The 26,699-nt window shown below is 43.0% G+C and overlaps 8 protein-coding genes across 10 annotated transcripts, besides 40 other annotated features; 4 read left to right on the top strand and 4 right to left on the bottom strand.

Moving 5' to 3' along the window:
* Positions 1 to 338: part of a mobile genetic element that runs on past the window's edge.
* Positions 339 to 637: a mobile genetic element.
* Positions 445 to 600: a tandem repeat.
* Positions 638 to 682: a mobile genetic element.
* Positions 683 to 1,045: a dispersed repeat.
* Positions 823 to 826: a direct repeat.
* Positions 827 to 1,027: a long terminal repeat.
* Positions 827 to 2,246: a mobile genetic element.
* Positions 1,038 to 1,075: a mobile genetic element.
* Positions 1,076 to 1,402: a mobile genetic element.
* Positions 1,398 to 3,267: a mobile genetic element.
* Positions 2,056 to 2,246: a long terminal repeat.
* Positions 2,247 to 2,250: a direct repeat.
* Positions 2,277 to 2,280: a direct repeat.
* Positions 2,281 to 3,100: a long terminal repeat.
* Positions 2,281 to 12,945: a mobile genetic element.
* Positions 3,268 to 4,584: a mobile genetic element.
* Positions 3,364 to 3,395: a tandem repeat.
* Positions 4,559 to 4,773: a mobile genetic element.
* Positions 4,736 to 4,984: a mobile genetic element.
* Positions 4,976 to 8,165: a dispersed repeat.
* Positions 5,398 to 5,463: a tandem repeat.
* Positions 5,491 to 5,528: a tandem repeat.
* Positions 7,497 to 7,584: a tandem repeat.
* Positions 7,537 to 7,548: an inverted repeat.
* Positions 7,537 to 7,587: a mobile genetic element.
* Positions 7,576 to 7,587: an inverted repeat.
* Positions 8,166 to 12,139: a mobile genetic element.
* Positions 10,232 to 10,275: a tandem repeat.
* Positions 10,981 to 11,015: a tandem repeat.
* Positions 11,768 to 11,813: a tandem repeat.
* Positions 12,134 to 12,945: a long terminal repeat.
* Positions 12,140 to 13,124: a mobile genetic element.
* Positions 12,946 to 12,949: a direct repeat.
* Positions 13,125 to 13,449: a mobile genetic element.
* A 1-nt stretch (position 13,450) lies between these two features.
* Positions 13,451 to 13,487: a tandem repeat.
* A 1,565-nt stretch (positions 13,488 to 15,052) lies between these two features.
* On the bottom strand, positions 15,053 to 16,482 carry EKO05_0008832 (Glycerate 2-kinase; the record flags this gene model as incomplete). Its single annotated transcript, XM_038941841.2, has 2 exons — positions 15,053 to 15,663; positions 15,720 to 16,482. The coding sequence occupies 2 exons, from the start codon at positions 16,480 to 16,482 to the stop codon at positions 15,053 to 15,055; spliced, it is 1,374 nt and encodes a 457-aa protein (XP_038796360.2).
* A 1,050-nt stretch (positions 16,483 to 17,532) lies between these two features.
* Positions 17,533 to 19,310, top strand: EKO05_0008833 (uncharacterized protein; the record flags this gene model as incomplete). 2 transcript variants are annotated; one of them, XM_059637398.1, is made up of 4 exons in its annotated part: positions 17,533 to 17,751; positions 17,803 to 18,192; positions 18,246 to 18,809; positions 18,858 to 19,310. In XM_059637398.1, the coding sequence occupies 4 exons, from the start codon at positions 17,533 to 17,535 to the stop codon at positions 19,308 to 19,310; spliced, it is 1,626 nt and encodes a 541-aa protein (XP_059493381.1). The 2 variants fall into 2 exon arrangements, with proteins under 2 accessions (XP_059493381.1, XP_059493380.1); XM_059637397.1 differs by having other exon boundaries at positions 18,246 to 19,310.
* Positions 19,311 to 19,730: 420 nt separating this feature from the next.
* EKO05_0008834 (uncharacterized protein) lies at positions 19,731 to 21,077 on the top strand (the record flags this gene model as incomplete). Its single annotated transcript, XM_059637399.1, has 1 exon — positions 19,731 to 21,077. The coding sequence occupies one exon, from the start codon at positions 19,731 to 19,733 to the stop codon at positions 21,075 to 21,077; it is 1,347 nt and encodes a 448-aa protein (XP_059493382.1).
* Positions 21,078 to 21,154: 77 nt separating this feature from the next.
* EKO05_0008835 (Aldehyde dehydrogenase (NAD(+))) lies at positions 21,155 to 22,000 on the bottom strand (the record flags this gene model as incomplete). Its single annotated transcript, XM_038946634.1, has 1 exon — positions 21,155 to 22,000. One exon carries the CDS (start codon positions 21,998 to 22,000, stop codon positions 21,155 to 21,157), a length of 846 nt encoding a protein of 281 aa, XP_038796362.1.
* Positions 22,001 to 22,783: 783 nt separating this feature from the next.
* On the top strand, positions 22,784 to 23,330 carry EKO05_0008836 (uncharacterized protein; the record flags this gene model as incomplete). The annotated part of the gene is made up of 2 exons (XM_059637400.1): positions 22,784 to 22,855; positions 23,001 to 23,330. 2 exons carry the CDS (start codon positions 22,784 to 22,786, stop codon positions 23,328 to 23,330), a joined length of 402 nt encoding a protein of 133 aa, XP_059493383.1.
* Positions 23,115 to 23,286: a tandem repeat.
* A 95-nt stretch (positions 23,331 to 23,425) lies between the features above and the next one.
* Positions 23,426 to 23,467: a tandem repeat.
* Positions 23,468 to 23,562: 95 nt separating this feature from the next.
* On the bottom strand, positions 23,563 to 24,204 carry EKO05_0008837 (uncharacterized protein; the record flags this gene model as incomplete). The annotated part of the gene is made up of 1 exon (XM_038946635.2): positions 23,563 to 24,204. The coding sequence occupies one exon, from the start codon at positions 24,202 to 24,204 to the stop codon at positions 23,563 to 23,565; it is 642 nt and encodes a 213-aa protein (XP_038796364.2).
* Positions 23,727 to 23,775: a tandem repeat.
* A 231-nt stretch (positions 24,205 to 24,435) lies between the features above and the next one.
* EKO05_0008838 (uncharacterized protein) lies at positions 24,436 to 24,957 on the top strand (the record flags this gene model as incomplete). 2 transcript variants are annotated; one of them, XM_038941545.2, is made up of 2 exons in its annotated part: positions 24,436 to 24,610; positions 24,712 to 24,957. In XM_038941545.2, the coding sequence occupies 2 exons, from the start codon at positions 24,436 to 24,438 to the stop codon at positions 24,930 to 24,932; spliced, it is 396 nt and encodes a 131-aa protein (XP_038796365.1). The 2 variants fall into 2 exon arrangements, with proteins under 2 accessions (XP_038796365.1, XP_059493384.1); XM_059637401.1 differs by having other exon boundaries at positions 24,436 to 24,957.
* Positions 24,720 to 24,768: a tandem repeat.
* A 651-nt stretch (positions 24,958 to 25,608) lies between the features above and the next one.
* Positions 25,609 to 26,178, bottom strand: EKO05_0008839 (uncharacterized protein; the record flags this gene model as incomplete). Its single annotated transcript, XM_038946636.2, has 1 exon — positions 25,609 to 26,178. The coding sequence occupies one exon, from the start codon at positions 26,176 to 26,178 to the stop codon at positions 25,609 to 25,611; it is 570 nt and encodes a 189-aa protein (XP_038796366.2).
* Between the last annotated feature and the right edge of the window lie 521 nt (positions 26,179 to 26,699).

The following is a 26,699-nucleotide window of genomic DNA, read 5'->3' on the forward strand; positions in this document are numbered from 1 at the left end:
GCCTAGTAATAGGTATAACACACCTAATAAACTAAATTAAAATATTACCTAAGCTCTACTAGTCCTAACTAAGTCTCTAAAGAGAATAGAAGTTAAGGAATAGAAGAAATACACAAATTTAGTAATAAAAACCTTATAGTTAGGAGTAACCTATTATTTATTATACTAGCGCATTATAGACTAGATTTATTACTAGCTAAAATATAATATCTAAGATTAGTAAGCCTATACTACTAGCAGCGCTAGTGTAATAAACTATTCTAAACTAACTTTTTAACACCTTTCTTACAATTGTGCTAAAACGCGTTTTTTAAGGTTTCTTCTCTAATACTAGAATAAACCTAGTAAGACTAAGTACAAATAAAAACTATAAGATTATAATACTCTAAGTATAAGAGTACTAAAAATAAATCTAAAACACTAAGTGTTTTACTAAGGGGTAATCTAAAACTAGATCTAGCCCTATCTAAAACTAGATCTAGACCTGTCTAACAAACTAGATCTAGGCCTATCTAAAACTAGATCTAGGCCTATCTAAAACTAGATTTACGTTAAACTAAAACTAGATCTACACCTATCTAAAAACTAGATCTAGGCCTATCTAAAACTAAAAAGGATAAATACTGCTCTTTCTCTATAATTACAAAATTAATTAATTTAACTATTACTTCTAATTCTTACAAAATTCTCTCTTAAACTAGCGTTAATTGCGACCCTAATTGTAGGGTATTACTTAGGGTTTAGGACTACTAGAGAGCATCTTCTATAGAAGGTAGCAGTAGAGTACGTAGGTAGATATTAAGACCTATTATAACCTATTCTAGGTTAAACAGGACTATTCTAGCGCCTTAGAAGCCTTCTTAGATATTGCTAGAAGTAAATATCTCCTTATAGGCGCCTATAAAGTACAGTCGAAACTTAGTTTTAGTAATATAAGTAATATAGTTTTATATAAGACTCTTAGCTTAACACCTATACGCCTTTTTTAGAGAAGTAAAACAATCTATATTAAGTAGTTAGAAGAGGTGTAATAAGTATAAAGGTATAACGTACTCTATAGGTAAGTAGATTAAATAGGTAAGTAGATTACTCTGCTAAGACTATACTAAACCTCCACTATACTACGCAATGCCTTAATAATAATATTAATCTACGCTCTTAAGATAAGCTGTAATATAGCTTACGTTCTAGGTAATTAAATAAGACGTAATACTTACTCTATAATACGCTATAGCTATATATAACATACCTTATAGTATACTATATACTTAATATATAGAATAACCTATATAAGCTAATTATATACTAGTTTAACAGATTATAGACTAGACTAAGAAGAACGTAATTACTAAGTATATTCTTAAGCTAGATATATAAGGATTTACTTCTTAGCTAGCTACTAACGTACTCTACAGGTAAGCGGATTAAACAGGTAAGCAGATTACTCTGCTAAGACTACACTAAATCTCTACTCTATTATAGCTTATATTAGCCTAATTTAGCCTTATATACAGTAGTACAGTATATAATATTATTTAGAAATATCTTCTATAGCCTTCTTATATATACGTAAGTTATGTCTAATATTATAGCACTTTATACAGCGTCTTTAGGTTACTTCCCCTCCTTTAGCACGCACTCGCTTCTTTACCTTCTTACCATTACTACGCGCCCTAAACTTAGTTAGAGTAGTTAATTAAAGGCCTTCCTTAGCTGTTAGGACTCCCTCCTGCTGTAATTGCTTTCTTTTATGCAATTTACGTCGCGTAGCAGCCTTATTTACTACTTAAAGCCTAGTAATCTCCCTTTAAGCTAACACTAGCTTATGCGCTACTATAGCTGCACCTTTAGTAAGCTTTTTAAAGGCCTTAACTATTAAAGTTAGTAAGCTGCTTGCATGCCTTTAAATCCTCTCTTAAACTAGCGTTAATTGCGACCCTAATTGCAGGGTAGTGCTTAGGGTTTAGGACTGCTAGGGCTTATCTTCTATAGTAGGTAGCGGTAGAGTACGTAGGCGGACATTAAGACCTATTATAACCCGTTCTAGGTTAAGGGGGACTATTCTAGCGCCTTAGAAGCCTCCTTAGATATTGCTAGAAGTAAATGTCTCCTTATAGGCGTCTATAAAGTATAGTAGGAACTTAGTTTTAGTAATATAAGTAATATAGTTATGTATAAGATTCTTAGCTTAGCGCCTATATACCTTCTTTAGAGGGGTAAAACAACCTATATCTAGTAGTTATAAGAGGTAAGATTAGTATAGAGGTATACATAGTGTAACAATCTTTACTTCCTTACAGTATTATTAAAAGTTAAGGGAGTTGTAGCTCTTATAGCTGTTAATAAGAAGCACCTAGTATACTTCTTAGGTGCGCGTCTTTATATAGGCATTAAAGTGCTTTAACTAGTTTAGACTAAGCTTATTAGTAGTCTATCTGTTCTTAGAGACTCTAATAACCTAGTTATAGGGCAGATTGTCCTCTTTATACTAGGTAGAGAGGTAGTTACAGCCTTTAAAGATAATAAAGGGTAGAATAGCCTACTCTATGCCATTAATGCCCTATATAACTGTTGTCTACTCTTAATTACTCTACTATACTGCCTTTAGCTGTTCTTAACGCTCTAAGCCTGTAATAACTGCTTCTGTTAATATCTAGCCTATTATAAAGCCTGTCTTATTAAAGTTATACGTATTATTATTCTAGATACTATACTTAGCTTTAACATTTGCTATAAGCCTAAACTAGCCCCTAATAATCTCTAGATCCTTACTGAGGGCTCTCTTGTAGTCGTACTTGCAATTAAACCTTACTTTAAGGTTAGAGCGGCGCTTAACAAACGTATTAGGCTAGTTTATGCTAACATGGCCTATATTACGCTTAGTACGCAAAGAATTGGCTATATTAGCTACAGTAGCTAACTAAGAGGTAAATCCTTGTGTATCTAGCTTAAGGATGTACTTAGTAATTACGTCCTCCTTAGTCAAGTCTATAATCTGTTAAACTAGCGTATAATTAGCTTGTGTAGGTTATTCTGTATATTAAGCGTGTAGTATACTGTAAGGCGTGTTATATATAGCTGCAGCGCGTTATAGAGTAAGCGTCTCGTCTTATTTAATTACCTAGAGCGTAAGTTATATCGCAGCTTCTCTTAAAGGCGTAGATTAATGTTGTTGTTAAGGCATTGCGTGGTAAGGTGGAGGTTTAGTGTGGTCTTAGCAGAGTAATCCGCTTACCCGTTTAATCCGCTTACCTGTAGAGTACGTTATAGCTAATATAACTAAATCTTTACGTACTAAGTATAATATAGGCTATATTAGCACAAACTAGCCTAATATATTTATTAAGCGCTGCTCTAACCTTAAAGTAAAGTTTAATTATAAGTATAACTATAAGAGAGCTTTCTATAAGGATCTAGAGATTATATAAGGCTAGGTTAGGCTGATAGTAAATATTAAAGCTAAGTATAGTATCTAGAAAAATAATATATATAACTTTAATAAGACAGGCTTTATAATAGGCTAGATATTAATAGAAGTAGTTACTATAGGCTTAGAGTGTTAAGAACAGCTAAAGGTAGTATAGTAGGGTAACTATAAGTAGATAATAGTTATATAGGGTATTAATAGTATAGAGTAGACTATTCTACCCTTTATTATCTTTAAAGGCTGTAACTACCTCTCTACTAAGTATAAAGAAGACAATCTACCTTATAATTAGGTTATTAGAGTCTCTAAGAACAGATAGACTACTAATAAGCTTAGTCTAGACTAGTTAAAGTACTTTAATGCCTATATAAAGACGCGCACCTAAGAAGTATACTAGCTACTCCTTATTAATAGCTATAAGAGCTATAACTCTCTTAACTTCTAATAATACTATAAGGAAGTAAGTACTATTATACTATATATACCTCTACACTTATTATACCTCTTATAGCTACTTAATTTAGGCTATTTTACCTCTTTAAATAAGGTGTATAGGCGCTAAGCTAAGGATTTTATACGTAACTACATTACTTATATTACTAAAACTAAGTTCTTACTATACTTTATAGGCGCCTATAAGAAGATATTTACTTCTAGCAATATCTAAGAAGGCTTCTAAGGCGCTAGAATAGTCCCCTTTAACCTAGAATAGGTTAAAATAGGCCTTAATATCTGCCTACGTACTCTACTGCTACCTCCTATAGAAGATACTCCCTAGCAGTCCTAAACCCTAAATAATACCCTATAATTAGAGTTGTAATTAACGCTAGTTTAAGAGAGGATTTAAAGGTATGTAAGCAGCTTACTAACTTTAATAGTTAAGGCCTTTAAAAAGCTTACTAAATATGCAGCTATTATTGCGTATAAGCTAGTGTTAGCTAAAAAGAAAATTACTAGGCTTTAAATAGTAAATAAGGCTGCTATATAACGTAAATTAAATAAAAGAAAACAGTTACAGGAGGAGGGGGTCCTAATAGCTAAGGAAGGCCTTTAATTAACTACTCTAACTAAGTTTAGGGCGCGTAGTAATAGGAAGAAGGTAAAGAAGCAAGTGCGCGCTAAAGGAGGGGAAGTAACCTAAAGATATAAAGAGTGTACAAAGCGATTATAAGAGAGAATAGAGTTAAAGAGAATAGTAGGTGTATTAAGGTACGTAGTATATAGTAATAAGACTAATTACTAGAGTAATAGCGATAACCTCTAACACCTTTATATAGTCTAGGCTAACTAGCCCTATAGTAGCTTACTAAGACTAGTAGGGGCACCTCTAGGCCTAGCGCCTAATAAAAGACGCTATATAAAGTGCTATAATATTAGATATAACTTATATATAGAGAAGAAGGCTATAGAAGATATTTCTAAATAATATTATATACTGCACTACTATATATAAGGCTAAAGTAGGCTAATATAAGCTATAAAAGAGTAGAGGTTTAGTGTAGTCTTAGTAGAGTAATCTACTTACCTATTTAATCTACTTACCTATAGAGTTCGTTATATAGTATAATAATATTTACTATTATAGACTAGCCTTAGAGTAGAATATAATAAGGGTTAATATAGTATTATATCTCTTAAGAAGGTAGTATATTACGTATTCTTCTAATATATCTATAGAGCACGTAACTACCCTATCTTACTTAAGGCTTAGATAAGGTCTAAGCCTATAATATACCTTCTTTCTCTATCTCTCTCTAGCTAAATGTACTTTATAAGGTCCTTTCTACATTCTACGTAGATTAGAGAGGCGCTAGTAGCAGGTAAACTCTAGAGCTAGTTGTAGTTGCGTAAGGGTCTACTTCTTAGTAGGTTAGCTGCTAGTCTAGTCTATAGTTTACCTAGAGTAGTCCCTATACGTACCTAGGTTGTTTTTATTTTTTCTAGTATACCTTCTCTTATTAGACACTATACTACTCTACGCTCTTACCTAACCTACCTATATTATACCTACCTATCTTTTTATACCTACCTATCTAGTTTAAACACTATATCTATTATTACGCCTAGTTCTAGTTACTAGGCTACTAGTTATAGGGCTAGTAGTCCCTCTAGTAGAGGTAGCTGTAGCCTACCTTATCCCCTTCTATCTACCTATAACATCTCTCTAGTATTTAATTATAGTTATCTAGGTTTTTAATTATAAAATCTAACTATATCTATAGAAAGCCTACTATTACTATATAAGTAACTATAAGGTTAAGAGTAACTCTAAGAATAAGGACTTAGTCTCTGTCTCTGCCTGCGCTGTCCTATACTACCTCTGCTACTAGCTTACTATTCTTACTAGCTAGCCTAGTAAGTATCTTATATCTATTATAGGCCTACTACTAGCTAATTCTGTCTATAGCTAACTACCTCCCTAGTACTAGTAAGACCTGCTGTACCTATACTAAGTGCTAGTACGTTTATTATTAGAATAATAGTCTTTTTACTACTAATATAGAGCTCTACTATATCTAGTATAACTTTAAGGGGTATATCTAGGTATATAGCTTTATCCTAGGTATATATCTATAGCTAATTATTATTAAGACGTCTATATAAGGTAGTAACGCCTATATTAATATAGCTAGAACCTAGAGTATTAATAGCAATAAGGCTAACTAAGGTAGGTAGCCTACCTTTATCTATAAGTGTTCTGCCTATTACTATAAGAGGCGTTTTACTAATCTACTATATACTATTTAGGTACCTACTATAAGCTCTACTAAGCCTATAAGTCTACCCTTAACCTAGCCTACACTAACTCCTTACTAGCTAAGTAGCTAACCTCCTCTTATGTTACCTATTTCCCCTCTAAGCCTAGTGCGCAGATTACACTGCCTACTACACCCTTATCTAGCTATTACAGTAGTAACTAGTTTAACGCCTACTTCTAGTAGTTTACGTCTGCTATAAGAATAGCTATTAAGATATAGACTAAGTATATAAACTAGTTTAAGAAGTACTAAACCTATACTACTATAAGTCTTCTACCTATATTAAGAGTATAGCTAACCTACCCTAAAAGAGGCTATTAACTAGGTTAAGCGCCTACTTACTATACTCTAGCGCTGCCTAGAGTACCTATTATTATCCTACCTACCTTACTGCCTACACTCTACCTTCCCTACTAAGCACTATCCTTCCCCTTACTTAATCTACTTACCTCCCCCTACTGCGTCTGCTTACCCCTCTACTAGTACTACTACTTACTCTCCCTAGTAGAGCTATGCACTCTACGTTGCAGCACTACAGCGCCTACCTCTTACTTCTTAGCCTAGTTATAACAGGCCTACAGTATTACTATTAGTAATAAGAAGAAGGATAAAGAAGAGGATAACTATAAGTAGGACTGCTGCTACTATATAGCGCGTAACTAGGCCCTAGACATAGCTACTACTGCCTACTATTCCCTATCCTCTAATAAGACTATTTTTTAAGATCTAAGTTTCTATATTAGTAGCTAGTAGAGTATAAGAGGTAGTGTTGTGCTGTTACTATAGAGATCCTAAGCTCTTCTACGCTAGGTATAAGGCCTAGTGCAGTATCTCCTAATAGAACCTATTAAGGGTTATTCTAAAATAATAAAAGTTCTTTCTACCTTAACCTATTTCTTACGTTCTATGTATACTGCTATAAAAGCCTTCTAGGCTGTTATATCTTATAATACGTCTAGAGGCTTCTACGTTAGCTTTATATAACCTTTTTATTTAACTAGAACCTATATCTTATTCTATCTACAGGCCCTCTTCTTTTTTAGAATTATCTCTACCTCCTATTTAGCTAGAGTTAGATTATCCTCCTCTAGAATAACTAGTAGACCTAGTCTACTTTCCTATAGGTGCTGTATTAGTAGTAGGTTAGAGGCTATATATTCTAGTAGGTCTATATACACTATTTTATAAAGGTTACCTAGCAGATCTAGAGTAACTATTAGAGGGGTAGGAACTGTAACTACTATATACTAGGCTTATAACTAGTTAAGCTTCTAACTTAGCCTATTAGTTTTTATATTATAGAGGGAAAACTATACTCTATCTTCTATATAGTACTACTCTATAGGCCTATAGCTATAGTCTATTATATTTAAGGTATGTTATTATACCTATACTATAGCTACCTAGGTAAGCTCTATACCCTACTAGAGGTAGTCTAGAAAATAGACTGCCTATCTCTATAGTGTGTTCTAGCTAACAGTTAGAAGTACTATTATCTGCAGGAGGTCTACATTATAGCTGTAGAGAAGTAGGTTAGAACTAACCCTAGTAACTAAAGAATTACAATTGTTAAGAGCTAGTTAGCAGGCTAGAAGGTAGTTAGGCTAGTTATTCTATTTAAAGTTAACTATAACCTATAGGACTGCCTATACCTCTTAGTTAGCATACTCTATTTCTCTATCTGTTTAAGAGTAATAGGCTGTAGAAAGTAGCTGGTCTACCTCTATAAGGCTATATAGCGTTATCTAAAAATATCCTAGCTAGTCTAAGCTACAGTCTAAGATTATAGCGCTAGGAAAGCCTTAGAACTACTACTACGTATTATAGAAAACCTTAGTATAATATTCTATAGTTATAGAAGTTATTACCTTAAGCTGTATATACTTAGAGAGGTAGTCTATAATAACTAAGAGATAGCGCAGTATATCCTTATTAGCCTAGGAAAGGTTAACTATAAAGTCTATTAAAATCTAGTACTAAAAACAGTTAGTAATAGGTAATAGCTAAAGTAAGCTCTACTATTAGTGCTGTAATATATATACGCTAATATAGTAGTAGTTATAGATATAACACTAAACATTCTATAATATCCCCTTCTAGTAGAAGTTATGTCTAATAATGTAGAATATAGTGTTAGTACCTAGATAGCCTATTAGGTTAGATTTATATACCCTTTAGATTATTATAGTTATAAGTAGCTTCTAACGCAGAATCTACGTAACCCTACGCTATAGCAGCGTACTATAAGTACTAAGCGTGTAATCTATATTTTACTAAGTAGTCTTAGCCTTAGGAGGGAACTAGTAGGCTCTATTATAGATAGTAGACAGGTGCACTATATACTCTACGTTCTACTAAATACCTTTATTCTATAGTAATTATATATATATATCTATAAAAAGTAGAGGTATACTAGGGCCTAGTGTACTAATTACTAATACTAAAACTAGGGTTATTATCCTATAGACCCCCCCTAACCTCCTATTATAGTTCTGTTCCTAGCAGCTTAGCATATCTAGTTAGGCTGCTAGGCGCCCTAGGCAGAAGTAAAGGTAGAAACAGAACTTTAATAGCTCCTCTACCTATTAGTACTGCCTCTTACTTAGCCTGCGCGCTGTAGTAAAGTACTAGAGGTTCTTATAGTTAGTTAGGATAGTAAACAGCCTAGTAATAGACCCTAATTTAGCTGCCTAGACCTCTAGGCACTTTATAATAGTAGTTAACTCCTTATTATAGATAGTGTAGTTCTATTATTCTATTATAAGTGTAGTAGAGTAATACGCTACTAGGTAAAGCACCTTCCTATACTATTAAGAAAGGCAGCTACATAGGGCCTTACTAGAGTAGTCTACCTCTAATAGTGTTTTACGCTTAGGGTCCTACTAGGCTAGAACTAGTTCTGTTATAAATACGTTCTTTAGCTAGTAGAATACTACATCCTCCTCCTGCCCCTACCTAAATAGGATATCCTTCTCTGTAAGTTAATTAAGTAGGGCAGCAATATTAGAGAAGGCTAGGATAAAGTCCTAGTAGAAGTTAGTAAACCCTAGAAAGCTGTAGACTCTACGTAAAGACTATAGGGCTTCCTAATTATAGATAGCCTTAACCTTCTTAGAATTAGGATAAATATCCTTTCTAGCTTCTATAATATATCCTAGGTAGTGTACTTCCTTTATTATAAATACGTACTTCTTAGAATCTAAATACAGCTCTATATTACGTAGAAGCGTAAGAACTCTACTAACCTTCTCTAAGTAGTCTGTCCTAGACCTACTACTATAAATAAGGATATTATCTAGGTACACAGTAGTATAGTTACCTAATGTCTCCTAAAGCACGCTGTTAATGTAACGCTAGAAGGACGCTAGTGCTCTAGCTAGGCTAAACAGGCAGACTAGCTACTTAAAGAGCCTAAAATAGGTACAGAACGTAGTAAGGTGCTTATCTCCTTCTATAATACAAATCTAGTAAAATACTAAATAGATATTAACCTTAGAGAACTAGCAGGCACTCCCTAGTGTACGCAACGTCTCCTTAATAAGAGGAAGTAGGTACTAGTTAGTAATTATAATACTATTAAGTGCGTAATAGTCTACGTACATACGCTACCTACTAGAGGACTTTTTAACTAGTAGGACTAGGGCTCCTGCTAGAGAAGAGAAGGTGTAGTTCTACCTCTTATCTATTAGTACTAACACCTATTTCTATAGCTTAAGTAGCTAGTCCCTTAGCATATTGTACAGAGGGCCCTAGAGTAAAGGCTTTTTCTTTCTAGACTAGTTACGTTATAACTATATATAGTAATCTATCTAGCCTTTATATAGAAGAAGGCTAAAGGCCTTACTCTTATTAAATAGGTCCTAAAACTAGACTAACTTAGAGGGGAGAGGGTCTACCTCCTCTGCTGTCTCTTGCGCTCCTAGGGATTAAACTAAGAGGATTTTAGTAATGTTGTAGAGGCTTATAGAGATAAACTAGTCCCTAGACAGGCACTTCTAGAGCCTATTAGCTAGGGTCTTATTAAACTCTGTTACTAATAGAAGAGCTATGTAAATATTTACTATATACTATAAGAACCTATAGACTATAAGGTTCCCTACCTGTTATATCCTTAGCGTGCCCTTTTCTACATCTAATACTACGCCCTCTTATTAGAGCTAGGGCTTCCCTAAAATAATATCCTAGCTTAGACCTAGTACTACGTAGGCTACAGCCTATAAGTGCTACCTGTCTAAGTTATACCTAAATAGGACTAAATAGAAGATTATAGACTTTCTACTAGTACCTACTACTTACGCTAAGCGTTATAGTAGTACCTTAATAAAGTCTCCTTCTAAGCGTGTAGTAAAGTTATTGCTTACTATACTAAAGTATTTATACCCTAAGTCTACTAGCGTATTAGCCTAAATTACCCTATTAATAAATAATAGAATATAGAATAGGGGCTTATCTATAGAGTCTATAATAGCTCTTCTAGCAGCCTATAATACCCCTATACTAGTAGTCTCCTCTACTAATATACTTCTATAGCGCTTCTAACTTAGACTTATATTAGAAGTAGCTAGTTTCCCCTATATAAACTAGCCTCTTTCTTACCTAAGATTATTACTACCTATACTGTAGTTACTACTGTATTAGCGTAATTCTAGTAAATATATCCTTCTTTACCGCAACAGGTATATAGATTAGCCTCCTAGTATTACTAAAATACCTTATTAGGAACCTACATAGCCTAGTTAGGAGTAGACTACTTCTAACTTCTATACTTAGCACTGCTACTAGTATAAACTACAGATATAACTATTATCTTAATATTACTATTCTTATTACGCTTAGGTAGCGCCTAGGTAGAGGTGTAGCGTAGCTAGTTTTCTATAGCTATAGTCTTAATATCTATAGTAATAGACTTATACTCTATAATAGCTACGTTATAATCTATATAGGTTACTCCTTAGTTTATTACTATATTATAGATATTTACGTTTAGAGCCTAGCAGAGCTTTAATAGGTACTGTTCTCTATCCTAGTAGAGGCTGCTACTTTACACTAGTAGCTGCTTAAACTAGATAAAAAAGTATAAGAATAACTTATTAGAACCTTAACAGACGCTTTCTAGCTTTGCCTAGGCCTGTTCCTAGCTGTAGTTATTGCTGTAGCAGAATTCTAGGTATACTAGGAAGTCTTCTAGGCTCTACACACCTTAGGTACCCCTAATTTTATAGAATAGAGCTACATCTTATTATATAGACGTACTAAGCTAGGACTATATAAAGGTAAATATGTTCTATAGCCTACTAATAAAGGATATATCTACCTACAGCTTATATTCTATTATAACCTACTACGCCTTAAATAAGAATTTATTTCTAGTAAAGGCCTTACCTATAGAAAGAGGTTTTCTATAGGCTATAGACGTCTGTATAGAGGCATATTGGCCTAGAGTAGACACTAAAAATAGTACTTTATAAGGTAGGTTAGAGGCTAGAGTAGACGTTAATAGGTACAGCGTTACTTCTAAGGAGAATAATAGAACTATAGACGTAGGACTAGTATAGGCGTTAGCTATTTATACTAGAGACTCTATAAATATACGTATATTAGAGTTATACGTTTAAGTAATACTATACACTTATAAGTAGTAGATAAGGCTTACTATAAGTTTATTATAAACTATAACATCTAGGCTATATATTCCTAAAGAGTTAAGAGGATAGATTTATCTAAGAGGTTATTCTAGGAGCTAGCTAACATAGTACAAGTGCTAGCTGTTCTTCTAGAAGAAGAGATATAAATATTATAGACTAGCCTTAGAGTAGTATATAATAAGGGTTAATATAGTATTATATCTCTTAAGGAGGTAGTATATTACGTGTTCTTCTAATATATCTATAGGGTATATAACTGCCCTATCTTACTTAAGCCTTAGACAAGGTCTAAGCCTATAACATTTACTTTCTTATAGTAATATTAGAAGTTAAGGGAGTTATAGCTCTTATAGCTATTAATAAGAAGTAGCTAGTATACTTCTTAGGTGCGCGTCTTTATATAGGCATTAAAGTACTTTAACTAGTCTAGACTAAGCTTATTAGTAGTCTATCTGTTCTAAGAGACTCTATTAACCTAATTATAGAGTAGATTGTCCTCTTTATATAAGGTAGAGAGGTAGTTACAGCCTTTAAAGATAGTAAAGGATAGAATAGCCTACTCTATGCTATTAATACTCTATATTACTATTATCTACTTATAGTTACTCTACTACACTACCTTAAGCTGTCCTTAACACTCTAAGCCTATAATAACTACTTCTAGTTATATCTAGCCTATTATAAAGCCTATCTTATTAAAGTTATATATATCCTTATTCTAGATACTATACCTAGCTTTAACATTTACTATAAGCCTAAACTAGTCTCTAATAATCTCTAGATCCTTATAGAGGGCTCTCTTATAGTTATACTTATAATCAAACTTTATTTTAAGGTTAGGGCAGTGCTTAATAAATATATTAGGCTAGTTTATACTAATATAGTCTATATTACACTTAGTATGTAAAGAATTAGCTATACTAGCTACAGTAGCTAGCTAAGAAGTAAATCCTTATCTATTTAGCTTAAGAAGATACTTAGTAATTACGTTCTTCTTAGTCTATAGTCTCTAATCTATTAAACTAGCGTAAAATTAGCTTATATAGGTTGTTCTATATATTAAGTATGTAGTGTGCTATAAGGCGTATTATATATAGCTACAGCGCGTTATAAAGTAAGTATTGTGTCTTTTTTAATTACCTAGAGCGCAAGTTATATTACAGCTTCTCTTAAGAGCGTAGATTAATGTTATTGTTAAGGCATTGCGTGGTAAGGTAGAGGTTTAGTGTGGTCTTAGCAGAGTAATCTGCGTACCTGTTTAATCCGCTTACCTGTAGAGTACGTTAGCTATAAAGAATATAGAGAATTAAGGAAAATAATACAGGACAGCCTATTAGGACAAAGGCTAACTATACCCCTACTCCTACACGCAAGCTAAGGAATTACAGCTACTCTAGCCTTTATTTTAAAGACTAAGGTAGGAACACGTAAGTAGTACCTATAATAAACAACAGACACATAATCCCCTTTGTTTACTACTAAGAGTATAGGCTCTTACTATAGGACTGCGATCTTACATGTACTATCCCTTCAAACAAACCTAACCCTTAAACTACTAGAGCAACCTAACTGCTCTCGTCTTATATAGTCTTAGACTCACACAGGACGTTAAACTAATTAATCAATCAATCAATCAATCAATCAATCAATCCATCAGACGCAAACGAGCATTACAAGAAAGCCGATAGTCTTTTCGCGGAGCATAAGGTAGGTCACTATCGCAGCTCCTCACATCACTCTCGCTGCAGGGAAGTCTCCCACCATCGAGCTCAATCTAAGGATTGCAGAATATGTGCTCAAGTGTAAGACGGATGAGTGCACACGTCTGACAGCGAAACACTTGGTCGCATGCAAGTCAGATATCCGTGTCAAGAAAGAAAATAAGCAGCGCATCAAGGCCGTCGAGTCACTTACAGTTTGGCTCGGGGGCAAAATACCATTGAGAATGAAGGACGTCAAGGCTGAGAACGAAAGGCTGAACCAGAAGCTCTCTATGCTGGATACGTAAATGGAGAGCAAGACTGAAGAGTGCGAGACGAAAGACCTGTTTACCAATGATCTCACCGAAGACTTCGCTGCAAACCAGAGTGTCACTTCAGAGGCGTGGATTCATCGTCACGACAGCTGTAATGAGCTCAATGCCGCCCTTGACGAGCAGTGTGCTATGCTGACAGCAGAGCGCAACATAAACCGAAACAACTTCGGCGTACTCTCAGTCAAGCACGATGTGCTCGCGATGAAGTGCGACGCGCTCAGAGGAGAATGTGCCAACCTACAGAGCAAATTCAATTCAAGATACGGGCTTTTGCGCTACGATGTAACTATTAGCTTACACCATCAGAACGCCCTAAAACCTTATCATGAAGAGCTCGGAAAGCACGAACACAATCACACTCCACGATTTTGGAGATCTTCTAGGTGCATCCGCTACCCAACGCACCTCAAGCGTGCTCTGCACATTTCGAAAGCAGCCGAAGCTCAAGCTCTTCAGCTAGTTGACCAGGTCAATCACGACAGGATGGAGGCTTGAAACCAGCTGCACGAACAGCAGACGAGGGTCGTACAGGAGCACTACAGGGCCGTTGGATTTTGGGTGGCGGCGAGACAGGCTTACAGCGTATCGCCAACATTGGTGTCGCCAATATCCAGGTCAGGCGACGATGGACAACAGGGATGGGAGATATCTGGCGCCTGCGGATCGTCTAAAGATGGCAGCACCGACTTTGTTTTGTAAGCGGAGGACAAGATAGAAACACAGTATTGCGTGTGTTGTGGATTGATGTCTGGGACGTACATTGCTGTGTTCTCTTGGCTGGAATCATGATGGAATTTGTTTTCTCTTTTTTCTTCTGGCTTGAGCCTTTGCAAGCTCCTCTTTGGAAGGTAGTCTGAAGTTAATGGTCAAGAATGCCTAGGAAGTAGTGTCAGCACAAGTACATTTTTTTTCTATTCCTTGCTGGGTTTCAACATGTTTGCAAGCAAAAATGCATTTCCAGTCTTTGTGGTGCGGAGGTCCAGGCCACTTTAGGAACGGCATATCAAGGTCACTTCCATCGTCACGGGCTCTCTATCATGCTCGTCCATCAAAACACATCAACATTGTGATCGTTGACACATATCTCTCAAAAAAGAAGTTCAAATTTGGTCGTATCTCATGGCTCATGCCTTGAGCGTTCAGCTAGCAAGAGCCGAGGCTAGAAGTTATTGTCGAAGCGGTGCACCTAGCGGCGGTGCCTCTTGCCAAGAGCCATCCCGACCATGATCATTCTCACAACCTTCTCGGCGCCATCCTCCACTAGATTTTCAGTCTGTGAGATTGCTTCTTCTAGCGTGAGAGGGCCTCTCATGATGCTTGTGAAGGCTTTGATACCTGCCCCGTAGCAACCGTCCGCTCCCTCTCCGATGGTTCCAGCGAGCGCAACAACTTGCGCTCCGCATCCCTTCGCTCGGCGAGCAATCTCTGTCGTCATCTTACCTTGGGTCGACTGGGAGTCCAGACTTCCTTCAGCAGTGATGACAAAGTCCCACTGCTTCTCAAAGACGCGGTCGAACTCGAAGTACTCATTGATAGCATCGCTTCGAGCCCGCAGCCTGGCGCCAAGCATCATCAAGCCAGCCCCAAGCCCTCCGCTGGCGCCGCTTCCAGGAGCGCTCGAGACGTCTCTTTTCAGCGTCTTCTGTGCAACTTGTGCCAGTTGGTACAAAGCTGCTGCAAGCAAGCCCACTTGTTCTGGAGTTGCACCTTTTTGTGGACCGTATACTCGTGCAACACCTTTAGAGCCGCAGAGGACATTCTTGATGTTGCATACAGCTTCGATCTCAACTCTCTCGACTGCTTGTTGGTCAGATCAGTGACCTTTACACTCGTTGAGAAAAGATTGAGCTTACCTGCATCTTTGCGCAATCGTGGGTGAATACTACACCAACAGATCTTGTCCAGGCGTGAGAGCGCTCGACCTCCGTCTGCTTTAGGAAGCTCCTGACCATTTACGTCTAGAAGACGAACGCCGAGGGCTTGAAGCATACCCGCACCACCATCGGAAGTTCCTGAATCTCCGCATCCAATGATGATCTTGGTGCACCCGGCGTCCAGCGCTTTCATCATCAACTCTCCAACTCCATATGTGGTGGTCACGGTAGGATTGCGAGACTCTTTGGGAACAAGACGGAGTCCGGCAGCTGCAGCCATGTCCAGAACCGCTGTCTTGTTATCATTAATAAAGCCTATGTGTGACTGCACCGGTAGCCCGATAGGACCTATCACAGTCTGGTTGGTAATTGTACCGCCATGAGCCGCTACCAGAGCACGAGCAAAGCCTTCTCCTCCATCGTGCAGAGGAAGTTTGCATATGACGACAGACCTCTCGTCCAGGACCTTCCTGCAACCAGCCTCAATGGCGTCTGCTACATGCTCTGGGCCGAGGCTCTCTTTGAATCCAGAAGGAGCGATCAGAATTCTGAGTGAATGTCCACCGAGGATTTCTGATGTGGGTGTTATCAAGAGTATGGATGCTGAAAGCGAGATTTCATCGGCCTGTTGAGGTGGGAGATTGAAGGTCTTCAGAGTGCGAAGTATCGGCAGCTTTGTGTGACAAGCTCGGGTATCTGGCACAAAAGCTGCATCACAGGTATCGCCGCTGGCTGGAAGCATATTGGTCATAGCTTGTTGTCCGGACCGACAGGACTCTGGCAGACAAGAGTGCAGTGGGAAGTAGGTAAAGCCCTGGGGGACGAACGTATACGACTGGCGAGTGTGTTTTCGACTGGTTTGTGTGCTGATATTTTTCAAAAGCTAAGCACGCGACACCCTTATGTATTTCAGCTTGAATTGAATCCAGGGTCTTTTATCGTGTCTCTAGGTCTGTCTCAGATTGCACAGCCTGACGATAGTAATGCTCTCCAGAGCGATGCACATTACACCGCCATGATTTGGCACTTGGCGCTAGGATACAACCCAAAACTCAGATCAAAGACTACTGACATTGAAGTCAGCAGTCGCTAATGCTGTAGTCCTATACATGGAATCGATCTCTACACAGCCGGGGCATTACGACTACTGAGACGCAGCCATTCGTTAAGGCCTAGATGGCATGATCTACACGCGAGCTCCTTTGCCTTGCCGAGCGAGCCTTGACTTACGCTTTCGTTTTAATTTGCTGCAGACCTAAGTATCTTGATGTTGCTCGGCCGGCCAATCACGTGCATTCACCAAGCTCATCTAGCCGAACGCAGACTTGGCGGTGCTTCTGAGCACAGCCAGGCTGGTGACGTCTACAAAAGACTACGATTTCGAATCTGGGTACGTAGACATCTCTATTGGTCGCCGCATCAAGTACACACTAGTGCGGCACGCGAGAACACGATTGTGTTTCTATTCCTGTTCATTCACAGCCTAAATGACTGTACGCTACGCTTCACAATTATAACTTTATGTTACATGGCATCACAAGAAGTAGCAGAACGGGCTTAAATTAGCTATCTACTGTGCCAACCTAATTCCAGTCTTGTGGAAAGAATACAGTCAGCCTCTTCAAGGATCACTTTCTGTACCACCGCCTCACAATCCCAACATTCGTGAAGAGAAAGCCTTATGAATAGGTAACAACGCGCTTGCAAATCTCTCCCCCGGGACAAAATCACGGTCACTTGATCGAAGCTTTCTTGTACATTCATTTTACGCAATTCACAATATTCGTTCAGTATGCGGCTACCGGAGAGACTCTACAGGAAGCCTTTGCTCAGTGACGACGGCCACTTTCGCGACTCACAAGAACTGCCTAGGTTTTCTTTCGAACAAGAAAATAGGCCTCTCGTTAGCACGGAACTTCTCTTCCATCAGTGGTCCGGGGACGAAGAAGCGACATACGATCCAAGGCTCAACGCTATAGAAAACGCGCTGAAAATGGAACAAGATATTATTGTGAGTTCACGGCATTTTTGCGTCTGCATATATCGCTGACGTGTACTGCAGATCACTTGGGATGGACCGAACGATCCCATGAACCCTCTCAACTGGTCACAGTCGCGAAAGTGGGTCGTTACAATGCTTGTCTCGATGTTCACGTTTATTAGCCCGTTCTCATCAACAATGGTCACGCCAGCACTGCCAGTCATTGCAGACGACTTCGGTATCCCCGAGGGCTTCATGCGTCAGCTAGTTATGACTATATTCCTGCTCGGCTATGCTCAGGGTCCCTTCGTGCTCGCCCCTCTCAGCGAGATCTATGGGAGGGTGACAGTGTTGCAATATTCCAATCTGATCTATCTTGTCTTCAATACAGCATGTGGTTTTGCTCAGACGAAGGAGCAGATGCTCGCATTCCGGTTTTTAAGTGGTGTTGGTGGAGCAGCACCTCAGGCAGTATGTTCAACATCACCACCAACTCTAAGGGCCACCTGCTGACAGTACTCCAGCTATGTAACGGTGTTCTTGCCGACACCTGGCGAAAAGAAGAACGCGGCAAAGGCCAAGCCATCTACGGCCTGCTCACCTGGATCAGTCCTTGCGTAGCCCCAATCTGCGGTGCATACATCTCTCAGGGAGTGAGCTGGCGATGGATCTTTTGGGCAACCTCGATCTTTACTGTGCTTGTGCAGGCCACCGCACTCTTCTTCCTCCGCGAAACCTTCGCTCCTGCTATCTTGGCAAAGAAAGCAAAGCTTGTGAGGAAAGCACTCAAGGAAATTCGCAACGATGTCGTTGTACGCACCGAATTCGAGACCAGCGATCGATTCAGCAAAATCCTACGCAAGCGATTGATCTTACCTTTTATCATGATGTTCACTCATCCAGCAACGCAAGCGCCGTCCATCTATCGTGCATACCTGTACGGTGTAATGTACCTTATGCTCTCGACGTTTCCCTTCGTCTTCGAGGAGGTATACGACATGGACGTTGGTCCAGCGTCCCTCAACTACCTATCCATGTGTCTTGGCTTCATGATCGGTCTGCAGATCTCACATCCACTCACAGACGGGGTAAGTCCACTTGTGCCATCTGAGAGAGCCCATTTTAACACCCCACAGCTTTACGCCCGCCTTAAGACATATTACAACCTCAAAGAAGGCCTCCCTGAATTTCGCGTTCCACCCATGCTTATCGCTGGCATTCTTTGTCCTGTCGGCCTCTTCATCTACGGATGGACTGCACAAGCGAAAGCGCATTGGATTGCACCAAACATCGGCTGTGTGATCGTTGCTATCGGCATGATCATTGGCTTCCAGTGTAGTCAGGCATACACTACTGACGCGTACGAGGCAAAGTACGCCGCTTCTGCTGCGGCAGTGGGCGCTTTTATGCGCACAATGTGTGGTTTTAGCTTTCCGTTGTTCGCGATGCAGATGTATGAGACGCTTGGCTTGGGGTGGGGAAATAGCTTGTTAGCATTCTTGACCCTAGGTATAGCGCTGGTCAGCCCTGTGTTGCTGTGGTTCTTTGGGCCAAAGCTGAGGGCTTTGAGTACGAGAGGTTTGTTGTAGAGTCGGCTTGTAGTGAGAAACATGATTTATGTTTGACGACTGAGAGCAGCAGGGCATTGCGTGGCGTAGATAGACATGTAAAGTATTGCTTAATTTTCGATGATTGCATGCAGACGGGCTGTTGCGCCTCGTGCCAGAATCGACAACTTCAATCACCTGCCGATCTCGGAGTTGATTCCCGGTGCCTCAATCACACACAGCCTCGCAGTCTCCACGAACGGACCGATCCAGTATTTGACAAGCGGCATTCTAACGCTTGCCTGGGCCGCGGCAAAACATCTCGGTACTTGAATTAATGGGTCCTTATCCCTTTCGACCTTCGAAATCGGTGTGCCGAAAGAAGATTGAGCGTTCAGCTTTGTGAAATCCTTTTCGCCGATCCTTTACAATTGCTGCCTCTTCACAGGTCGGAAGTGCAAAATGCCCTATTTAAGCTCCCAACCCAAGATCCTCATAGCAGGTGCCGGCATTGGGGGCCTCACAGCCGCGCTCTCACTCCACGCGGTAGGGTTCACCGACATCCAGATCTTCGAAGCATCCTCGACCCTGACCACGCTCGGCGTGGGAATCAACGTTCAGCCTTCTGCTGTGCTGATTTTGCGGAACCTCGGACTCTTGGAAGCTCTGGAGAAGACCGGAATACAGACTGCAGAACTCAACTTCTACAACCGCCATGGCGACTCCATCCTCAGCGAAAAGCGCGGCAAGCATGCTGGCTACGCAGTGCCTCAATTTTCCATCCACAGAGGAGAGTTCCAAATGCTGCTCCTCAGCGCTGTGAAAGAGCGTCTCGGCGAGCAAGCTGTGCACCTGAACCACGCGCTCACGGGCTTCGAGCAAACTGAGAAGAGCATCACAGCCCAATTCTCCCAACGCCGCGACGGCGCGCCCGCCGAGCTCTCTGGCATTGCAGGTGACGTTCTCATAGCAGCTGACGGCATCAACTCGACGGCGCGACGCGTCCTGTACCCGGACGAAGGCCCGCCACGGTTCTCTGGTCGCATGCTCTGGCGCGGTTGTTTGGAGCGCGCGCCATATCTCACGGGGGCGAGTATGGTGTGGGCGGGCCACGCAGACCAGAAGTTCATCGCGTACCCGATATCCCGGCGCTCAGAAGACAAGGGCAAAAGTCTTGTGAACTGGATTGCTGAGCTGCGGATTCGGGGCAAGAACGATAAGGATCTAACGCCACCCAAGACAGACTGGACCAAGGCAGTTGACAAGAGCGTGTTCGAGCGCCCGTTTGAGAGCTGGAAATGCGGGGGGCTGGTAATGAAGGACTTGATCGACAGAACGGAAAAGGTGTTTGAGTTCCCCATGTCCGACCGCGATCCGATTGAGCAGTGGTCATTTGGCAGGTTGACACTTATGGGCGATGCGGCGCATGCCATGTATCCCATTGGGTCGAACGGCGCGAGTCAAGCCATCATCGATGCGGAGACGCTGGCAAAGCATCTCAAGGCTACGGCGAGCGATGTAGCTGCGGCATTGAAAGCATATGAGCTTGAGAGGTTGCCTCCTACAGCCAAGATCGTTATGGCAAATCGCGCGAACGGGCCGGACCACGTCTTGCAGATGGCTGAAGAGCGGGCGCCGGATGGATTCGACAATATTTATGATGTCATACCAAAGGAGGAGTTGGACGCTATTGGTACGGTGTACAAGAAGGTTGCTGGGTTTGAGATGGACAGTGTCAACGTCAAGGCGAGAGAAACAGATGGAGAGAGCGAAAAACTACAGCTGACGAGTCCCAAAGACTGGATATAGCATCGCCTTTCCAGGATCATTATTTAGCGCTGACATGAATAATATTATAAAGCACAATTCACCATTGGTTCCCCCTCTCAATCAGACCGCAGCCCCACCGAGCAATTTGTCTGGTTCACTAATCCGTCCCTGAACTCCAGCATCTGCGCCCACCTCTTCTCGGCCTCTTTCTTGCCACCCTTCGTCTTCATCAACCCCACGTAGTGCACGAACCGCGTATCAATGAGGTGTACCATTGAGAGAATCGTCTCACTCCTCTTCTCCGCATGTATGCCAAACGCACCCAATCTGGCAATCCCAACAAACCCTAGCCCATCGAGTCTATCGGCATCCAGCACAAACTTTAGCGCCGGATAGGCTTCACAATACTCGGCAACCTTTTCTCTGTTCTGCATCTCCCGCGTGAAGCTGACTAGACTTGCCATTAATGCTGCGGGACCAGCGACATCAGGCGGACAGTCCAGACGGCGCAGGAATTCGAAAACCAGATCGTGCTGGATGGTTTGCACAGTATCTGGACCGTCTGGGCGTCGCGGACCGAAGTCTCTTACGTTCTCGGCATGGTCTTGGGCGTACCTGATGGCGCCGATCTCGTGCACCATGGCTGCGACTACGACGGTGCGCGGGTCGATATCTCGTGTCCAGGGCAGATGCTTCTCGTCGAGATAGAAGGAGTAGGCGGATAAAGTGACGCGTTGAACGTGCATGTAATCGTGGGATGGGGTATGGAGTAAGGTCATGGCGGTGCGTACGGCGATGTTTACTCTGGCAAACCAGTAGCGGTCATCGTCCTCGATGTGGAAGAAGTCGGGGTCGAGGAGACGCGTGTCAAGGTCTGAGTGGGAGGGAGGTGTGGAGGAAGGTTCAGAGGATCCTTTGGCGATGCTGGAGAGGCGCCGGCGCATCGATTCAAGGCCGGGCATCTTGTCGGATGACGTAAGGATGTGCAAAGGAGAGGAAGTTGATGGAGGTCCAACTTCGAGTTGATATAGCCAGGTTTGAGGATAGGATGATGTTTGTACGTGGGAGATTTTGCGAGCGAAGGGAGTGTTTTTCTTATATACTTCCAGCGTGACGTGGAGGCGCTGGCTGTGAAAGACATGTCACACGCAGCTTTGTCCGCAGTGCAGTGGAGGCTCCGTCAGCCCAAAGGCTCAGCGCCAGGTGAGGACAAGAGTAGGAACCAGTGAAAGAGATTGACCTTTGAAGCGCGATGTTTCGTCGTCAGCTGCGTCATGTCCATGGCTGAGGTTGCACAAACGACCATGAGATCGTTTTGGGCGTCGACATGTAGGGTTAAAGGGGTGCCACTGTTGGTAGTGTCAAACAACGGGCGCATTGCCAACGTGGCTATGGACCATGGGCTTTGCAGAAGCCCATTGACACAAAGGCGTTGGGTTGCTCAGAGGGTGTTTGCTGGGCGACTATCGGCCACGTTTGGTCTGCGACGTTTTTCTATTGTGAGGTCTTCATGACGAGTGAAAGTGCGGATAGGCAGGAAGCATGTCTTATTTGTATGGCAGTTGGTGCTGTCGTCGCCATGGCCGTTCATGTGGGAGGAAAGAGCCAGGGTCGGAGCATGATTTCGTCTTTGACACTTCCAACGCTTTGAATTGTAGGCCTCATGGGATCTCACAAGATTGCACAGTGGGAGCACGCTGGCGCTGCTGGAAACGGACACCTTGCAACGACGGCAGACGACAGTGATGAAGGAGCAGCGCACGCCCCTTGCTCGCTTGCTCGCCGAAAGCTCGGTCCGCTTCTCCCAGGCGGGCCTAGTCCGCTTAGTCACCATGGCCCAAGCTCCGCGGGCTTATACCCAGCTCGCCCCTCACCCTCCCTCCCTCTTCTTCATACTTACCTTGTTGGGAGGGGCGGGCTCATGTTTCCGCTCCCTCTACCTTGATCAGCTGCATTGCACAGCGCGGACTGGTTGGGGTACGGCTTTCCTTCGGGGACGCCGCCGGCGCAATTTTTGCTGGCTTTCTCGTTTACGAGTGCTTTTTCATTGACTGCCGTTGCCTGGTGCATGGCGTCGAAGAAGATGAGAAGAAGGAGGAGAAGGAGAAGAAGAAGGAGAAGGAGAAGAAGAAGGAGAAGGAGAAGAAGAAGGAGAAGGAGAAGAAGAAGGAGAAGGAGAAGAAGAAGGAGAAGGAGAAGAAGAAGGAGAAGGAGAAGGAGAAGAAGAAGGAGAAGAAGAAGAAAAGGAAGATGGTGTCTTGTCTGGATGAAGTGGGTGTGTCGTGTCACTGACATGCAATGCTGTGCTGCAAGTGACATGGGCAGAGAAGAGCCGCAGCTTGAATCCCGCTGTGGTCTGTCGAAGCTCTTGTTTTTCTTGTTTTTCTTGTCTGTCTGGCTGGTTGGCTGGTTGGCTGGTTGGCCTGCTGTTTACTTCAATGTGTCTCTAACTGCACTGCCCTGCGCTGCTCAGCTTTGCGTCGACGGGTCTGGCCGCTTTGTGGTGCTGCACAAGGCCTTTGCTTCACGACTTCGATCCTCGCACCCTCGACTCGAGTGTTTGGGTTGTGTCTGCAATACCCTCCCCCCTCACCTCAGTGTCGCCCTCCACCTCGTCAAGCTCGTCAAGCTCGTCAACCTGTTCAGCGCCGTCCTTGCCCTCCTTTCCTGCCTCGAGCGCACGGTACTTTCTCCTCTTCTTCTTGTCACTGCTTGCCTTCTTCTTGCTCTTCTCTCTCGCCTTGATCCTCGTCCGCGCCTCACCCCCCAGCTCCAGTTCCTCGAGACGATCCTGCAGCAGCCTCCTTGCCGTCTTGCGGTTCAGCGCTCTGGACCGCGTGTCTTGATACTTGACAACGATGCCGGTGGGGATGTGCTTCAGCTGTACGGCCGACGAGGTCTTGTTGATCTTCTGACCGCCCGGACCTGAACCTTTGAGAAAGTTCTCAATCATGTCGGATTCGGGGATGACACGCCGCGGCGGTAGGGTCTTGGAGCCGAGGACTGCGCTGCTGTGCAAGGCATGGCGGACGGTGTGGTGGACTGGGCGCGGGCGCAGCAGCGCGGTAATGCGAGGGATGAAGGGCATCACCATGGCAGGAAGCATGTCAAGGCTGCAGACAATACGCAGGCGGCAGGATTCATAGTTGCATCGCCGTGCAGACATGGGTCATGGGAGATGCCTTGCTCTCGTGGAATGACGCGCCCAATCCCCTCGCGCCTCATCCCCGGGCTCTTCCGTGAACGCCGAAAGTGAAATGACATGACAGCGCCCTGACCGTCCCTGAACCACAACGACAACCTCAACCGTAGTTACACCGTACGCTCACATGCACACGGATCGAGGCAACCCTACTTGACCACCTCTACAGCACCAAATCCCCGGCACACTCGCCGCATGCCCGACTCAGCGATTCTCGCAACCGCGCTCATCCTCGCCGCCGCCTCCGCCCTCGTTGTCGCCGCAATGCTCTACCCGTCCGCCATGCTGCGCTGGTTCCAGCGCAAGAGATACCAATACGAAGTCACCTTCTCGCTGTACATGCTGACCTCGACCGAGAAGTTCATCTTCAGTACGTTTCAGCGCCTCTCACACACACGCCGCCTCTCACACGCACGCCGCCCCTCTGCGCCGCCACCCACCAAGGAAAGCAACGTGCTAACAAAACCGCAGACTCGGTGCTCTTCCTCCTCCTCTCCCTCCTCATCATCGCCGCGTCGCTCTACCTCCCCGAACACCTCAGCATCATCGCAAGCCGCATCTTCTACTACTACAGCGGCAACGAGGACGCGCACGCCAGTCTCGCGAACAAGGGCCTGCCGGAAGCGCACGCGCCCGCGCAAGCACACGGCGCCGGCCTTGCAGCGAACGGGCGCGGGTTCATGGAGCCGTGAGGAAGGATTGTATAGGGACGCGTGACGGGGGGGCTGCTGGCATGCATGGGCGAGTCTTGATACGGCTGCGCGCTTGACTGTGACGACCGCTAAGGACAGCAGCGTTTGGGCATATGGTATGACTTGGCGACAGCATGGAACGGCGTTGGATTGGGCGTTGTTGAGCGCCGCTTTGCGCAGGCTTTTGCAGATTGGAAGTGACAGCTACGATCGATACCATGTAATTGAAATACCCCACATTGGATCCCCTACATGCGCTCTCTCCGTTTTTGGTACAAATGTTTACTCTAAGCACATTAGAAACGTGTACTTCAAGCACGTTAGGCAAGCTCACAAGGCTTGGAAGTCGATGTGGCTGTAGAGCCGAGTGAGATCAGGGCATCGAAATACAGCAGAGATGTTATTCAACCCACTATTGGATTCAGGATAAATGTAGGTGGTGATGCATGGACAAACATACCGCCGCTGTAGATACTCGCTGAAGAGAACAGCAGCTACCACCCAACGCATATATCTATGCGAATCATGTCCAAAAAGCCTCGCGTTCAGTACAGAGGTGCGTGCAGCGTAGAGATAGGTCGTCATGTCGTCGTGAAGGAAAGCGCATAAGAATAGACAGAACCGAAAGATAGGATATACTACAAGGACCCCAGGCGTCTGGTGCTCGCGCTCGAGTTCATCCAAACAGAACACAAGCGGCACGCTCGAGCGTAGGGGGCGTGTAGTCGTCCATTGTCATAACTGCTGGGAAGTCGCGCACAGCGTGTGCAAATGTCGCCGATTTGGTGGCGCCGCAGATCACAACCAGCACGAAAGGAACCGTGACCATCGAGACATCCTTCTCGACCCTGGCAGTGATGTTTCGAGCAAATTGGAGCTGCCGCTCAAAGGCATCCGGGTTGTGGCCGAGCACGTTCTCCGTAGCGCAGATGACTACCACGACAACTCCGCTTGCGGGTAAGAAGTAGGGATGTAACTCGGTCATACCGAGATCCATGCGGAACGGGACATGACGGACTTGTCTCGGCAATGCACGTCCCAAGGGTTCAAAAGGGTCCATATCCCTGACCAGCGATGTTGATGGCAAATGGGGGACGACAGGAGTGAAGAGCGTAATGACTTCCGCTTCGTTGAGAGTCCGCAGTCGATTCAGCGCATGAGAGGGGCATCGAACCAAGATGGCTTCGCCGACAGGCGGCTGTTGCGAATCCGCTCGCAACGACCGATTCATGATGTATTCGCCCATCTTTCAGCCTTCGTTCCCGTAAAGCCTCAGGTAAAGCAATGTAAATGCAACCTGCACAGCAGTATGGGAAGCTATGTTGGCGACGATTCGTCTCGAATGCCTTTGGTGTTCCCAGGCTGAATACTGTTGAGACTCGACCACTCTGGAAGGTCCGTTTGACACCGCAACAGTGCTCGAAGTGTACTTTGGTCTTGACTCGAAACAAGAGATGTCGCGAGGCAGGTAGGTGGTGTAAGAAGGACTGTTCGAGTTGCGACTTGTAGAGGCTAATGCAGAAAACTGTGTGTTCAGAACACCGTGGAGGATGGCCTGCTCAAACTCTTGACGCTTCGAAGTGCAGCGATCTGGCAGCAAGGACACATGAGAGGCACCTTGTAGTTATACCCGTCCGTGTATTGCTCATCCTGCTTCGAGTGTTACGACATGTGGAAAACGAGACTGTTGTACAAGACCATAAGTACGCATGCCTCGTGAGATGATGAAGGGCAGGTAACTCGAGCCCGCCAACCGGCAATCAGCGA

The sequence above is a fragment of the Ascochyta rabiei genome, chromosome 15, assembly GCF_004011695.2.
Source record: "Ascochyta rabiei chromosome 15, complete sequence".
Lineage (NCBI taxonomy): Eukaryota > Fungi > Ascomycota > Dothideomycetes > Pleosporales > Didymellaceae > Ascochyta > Ascochyta rabiei.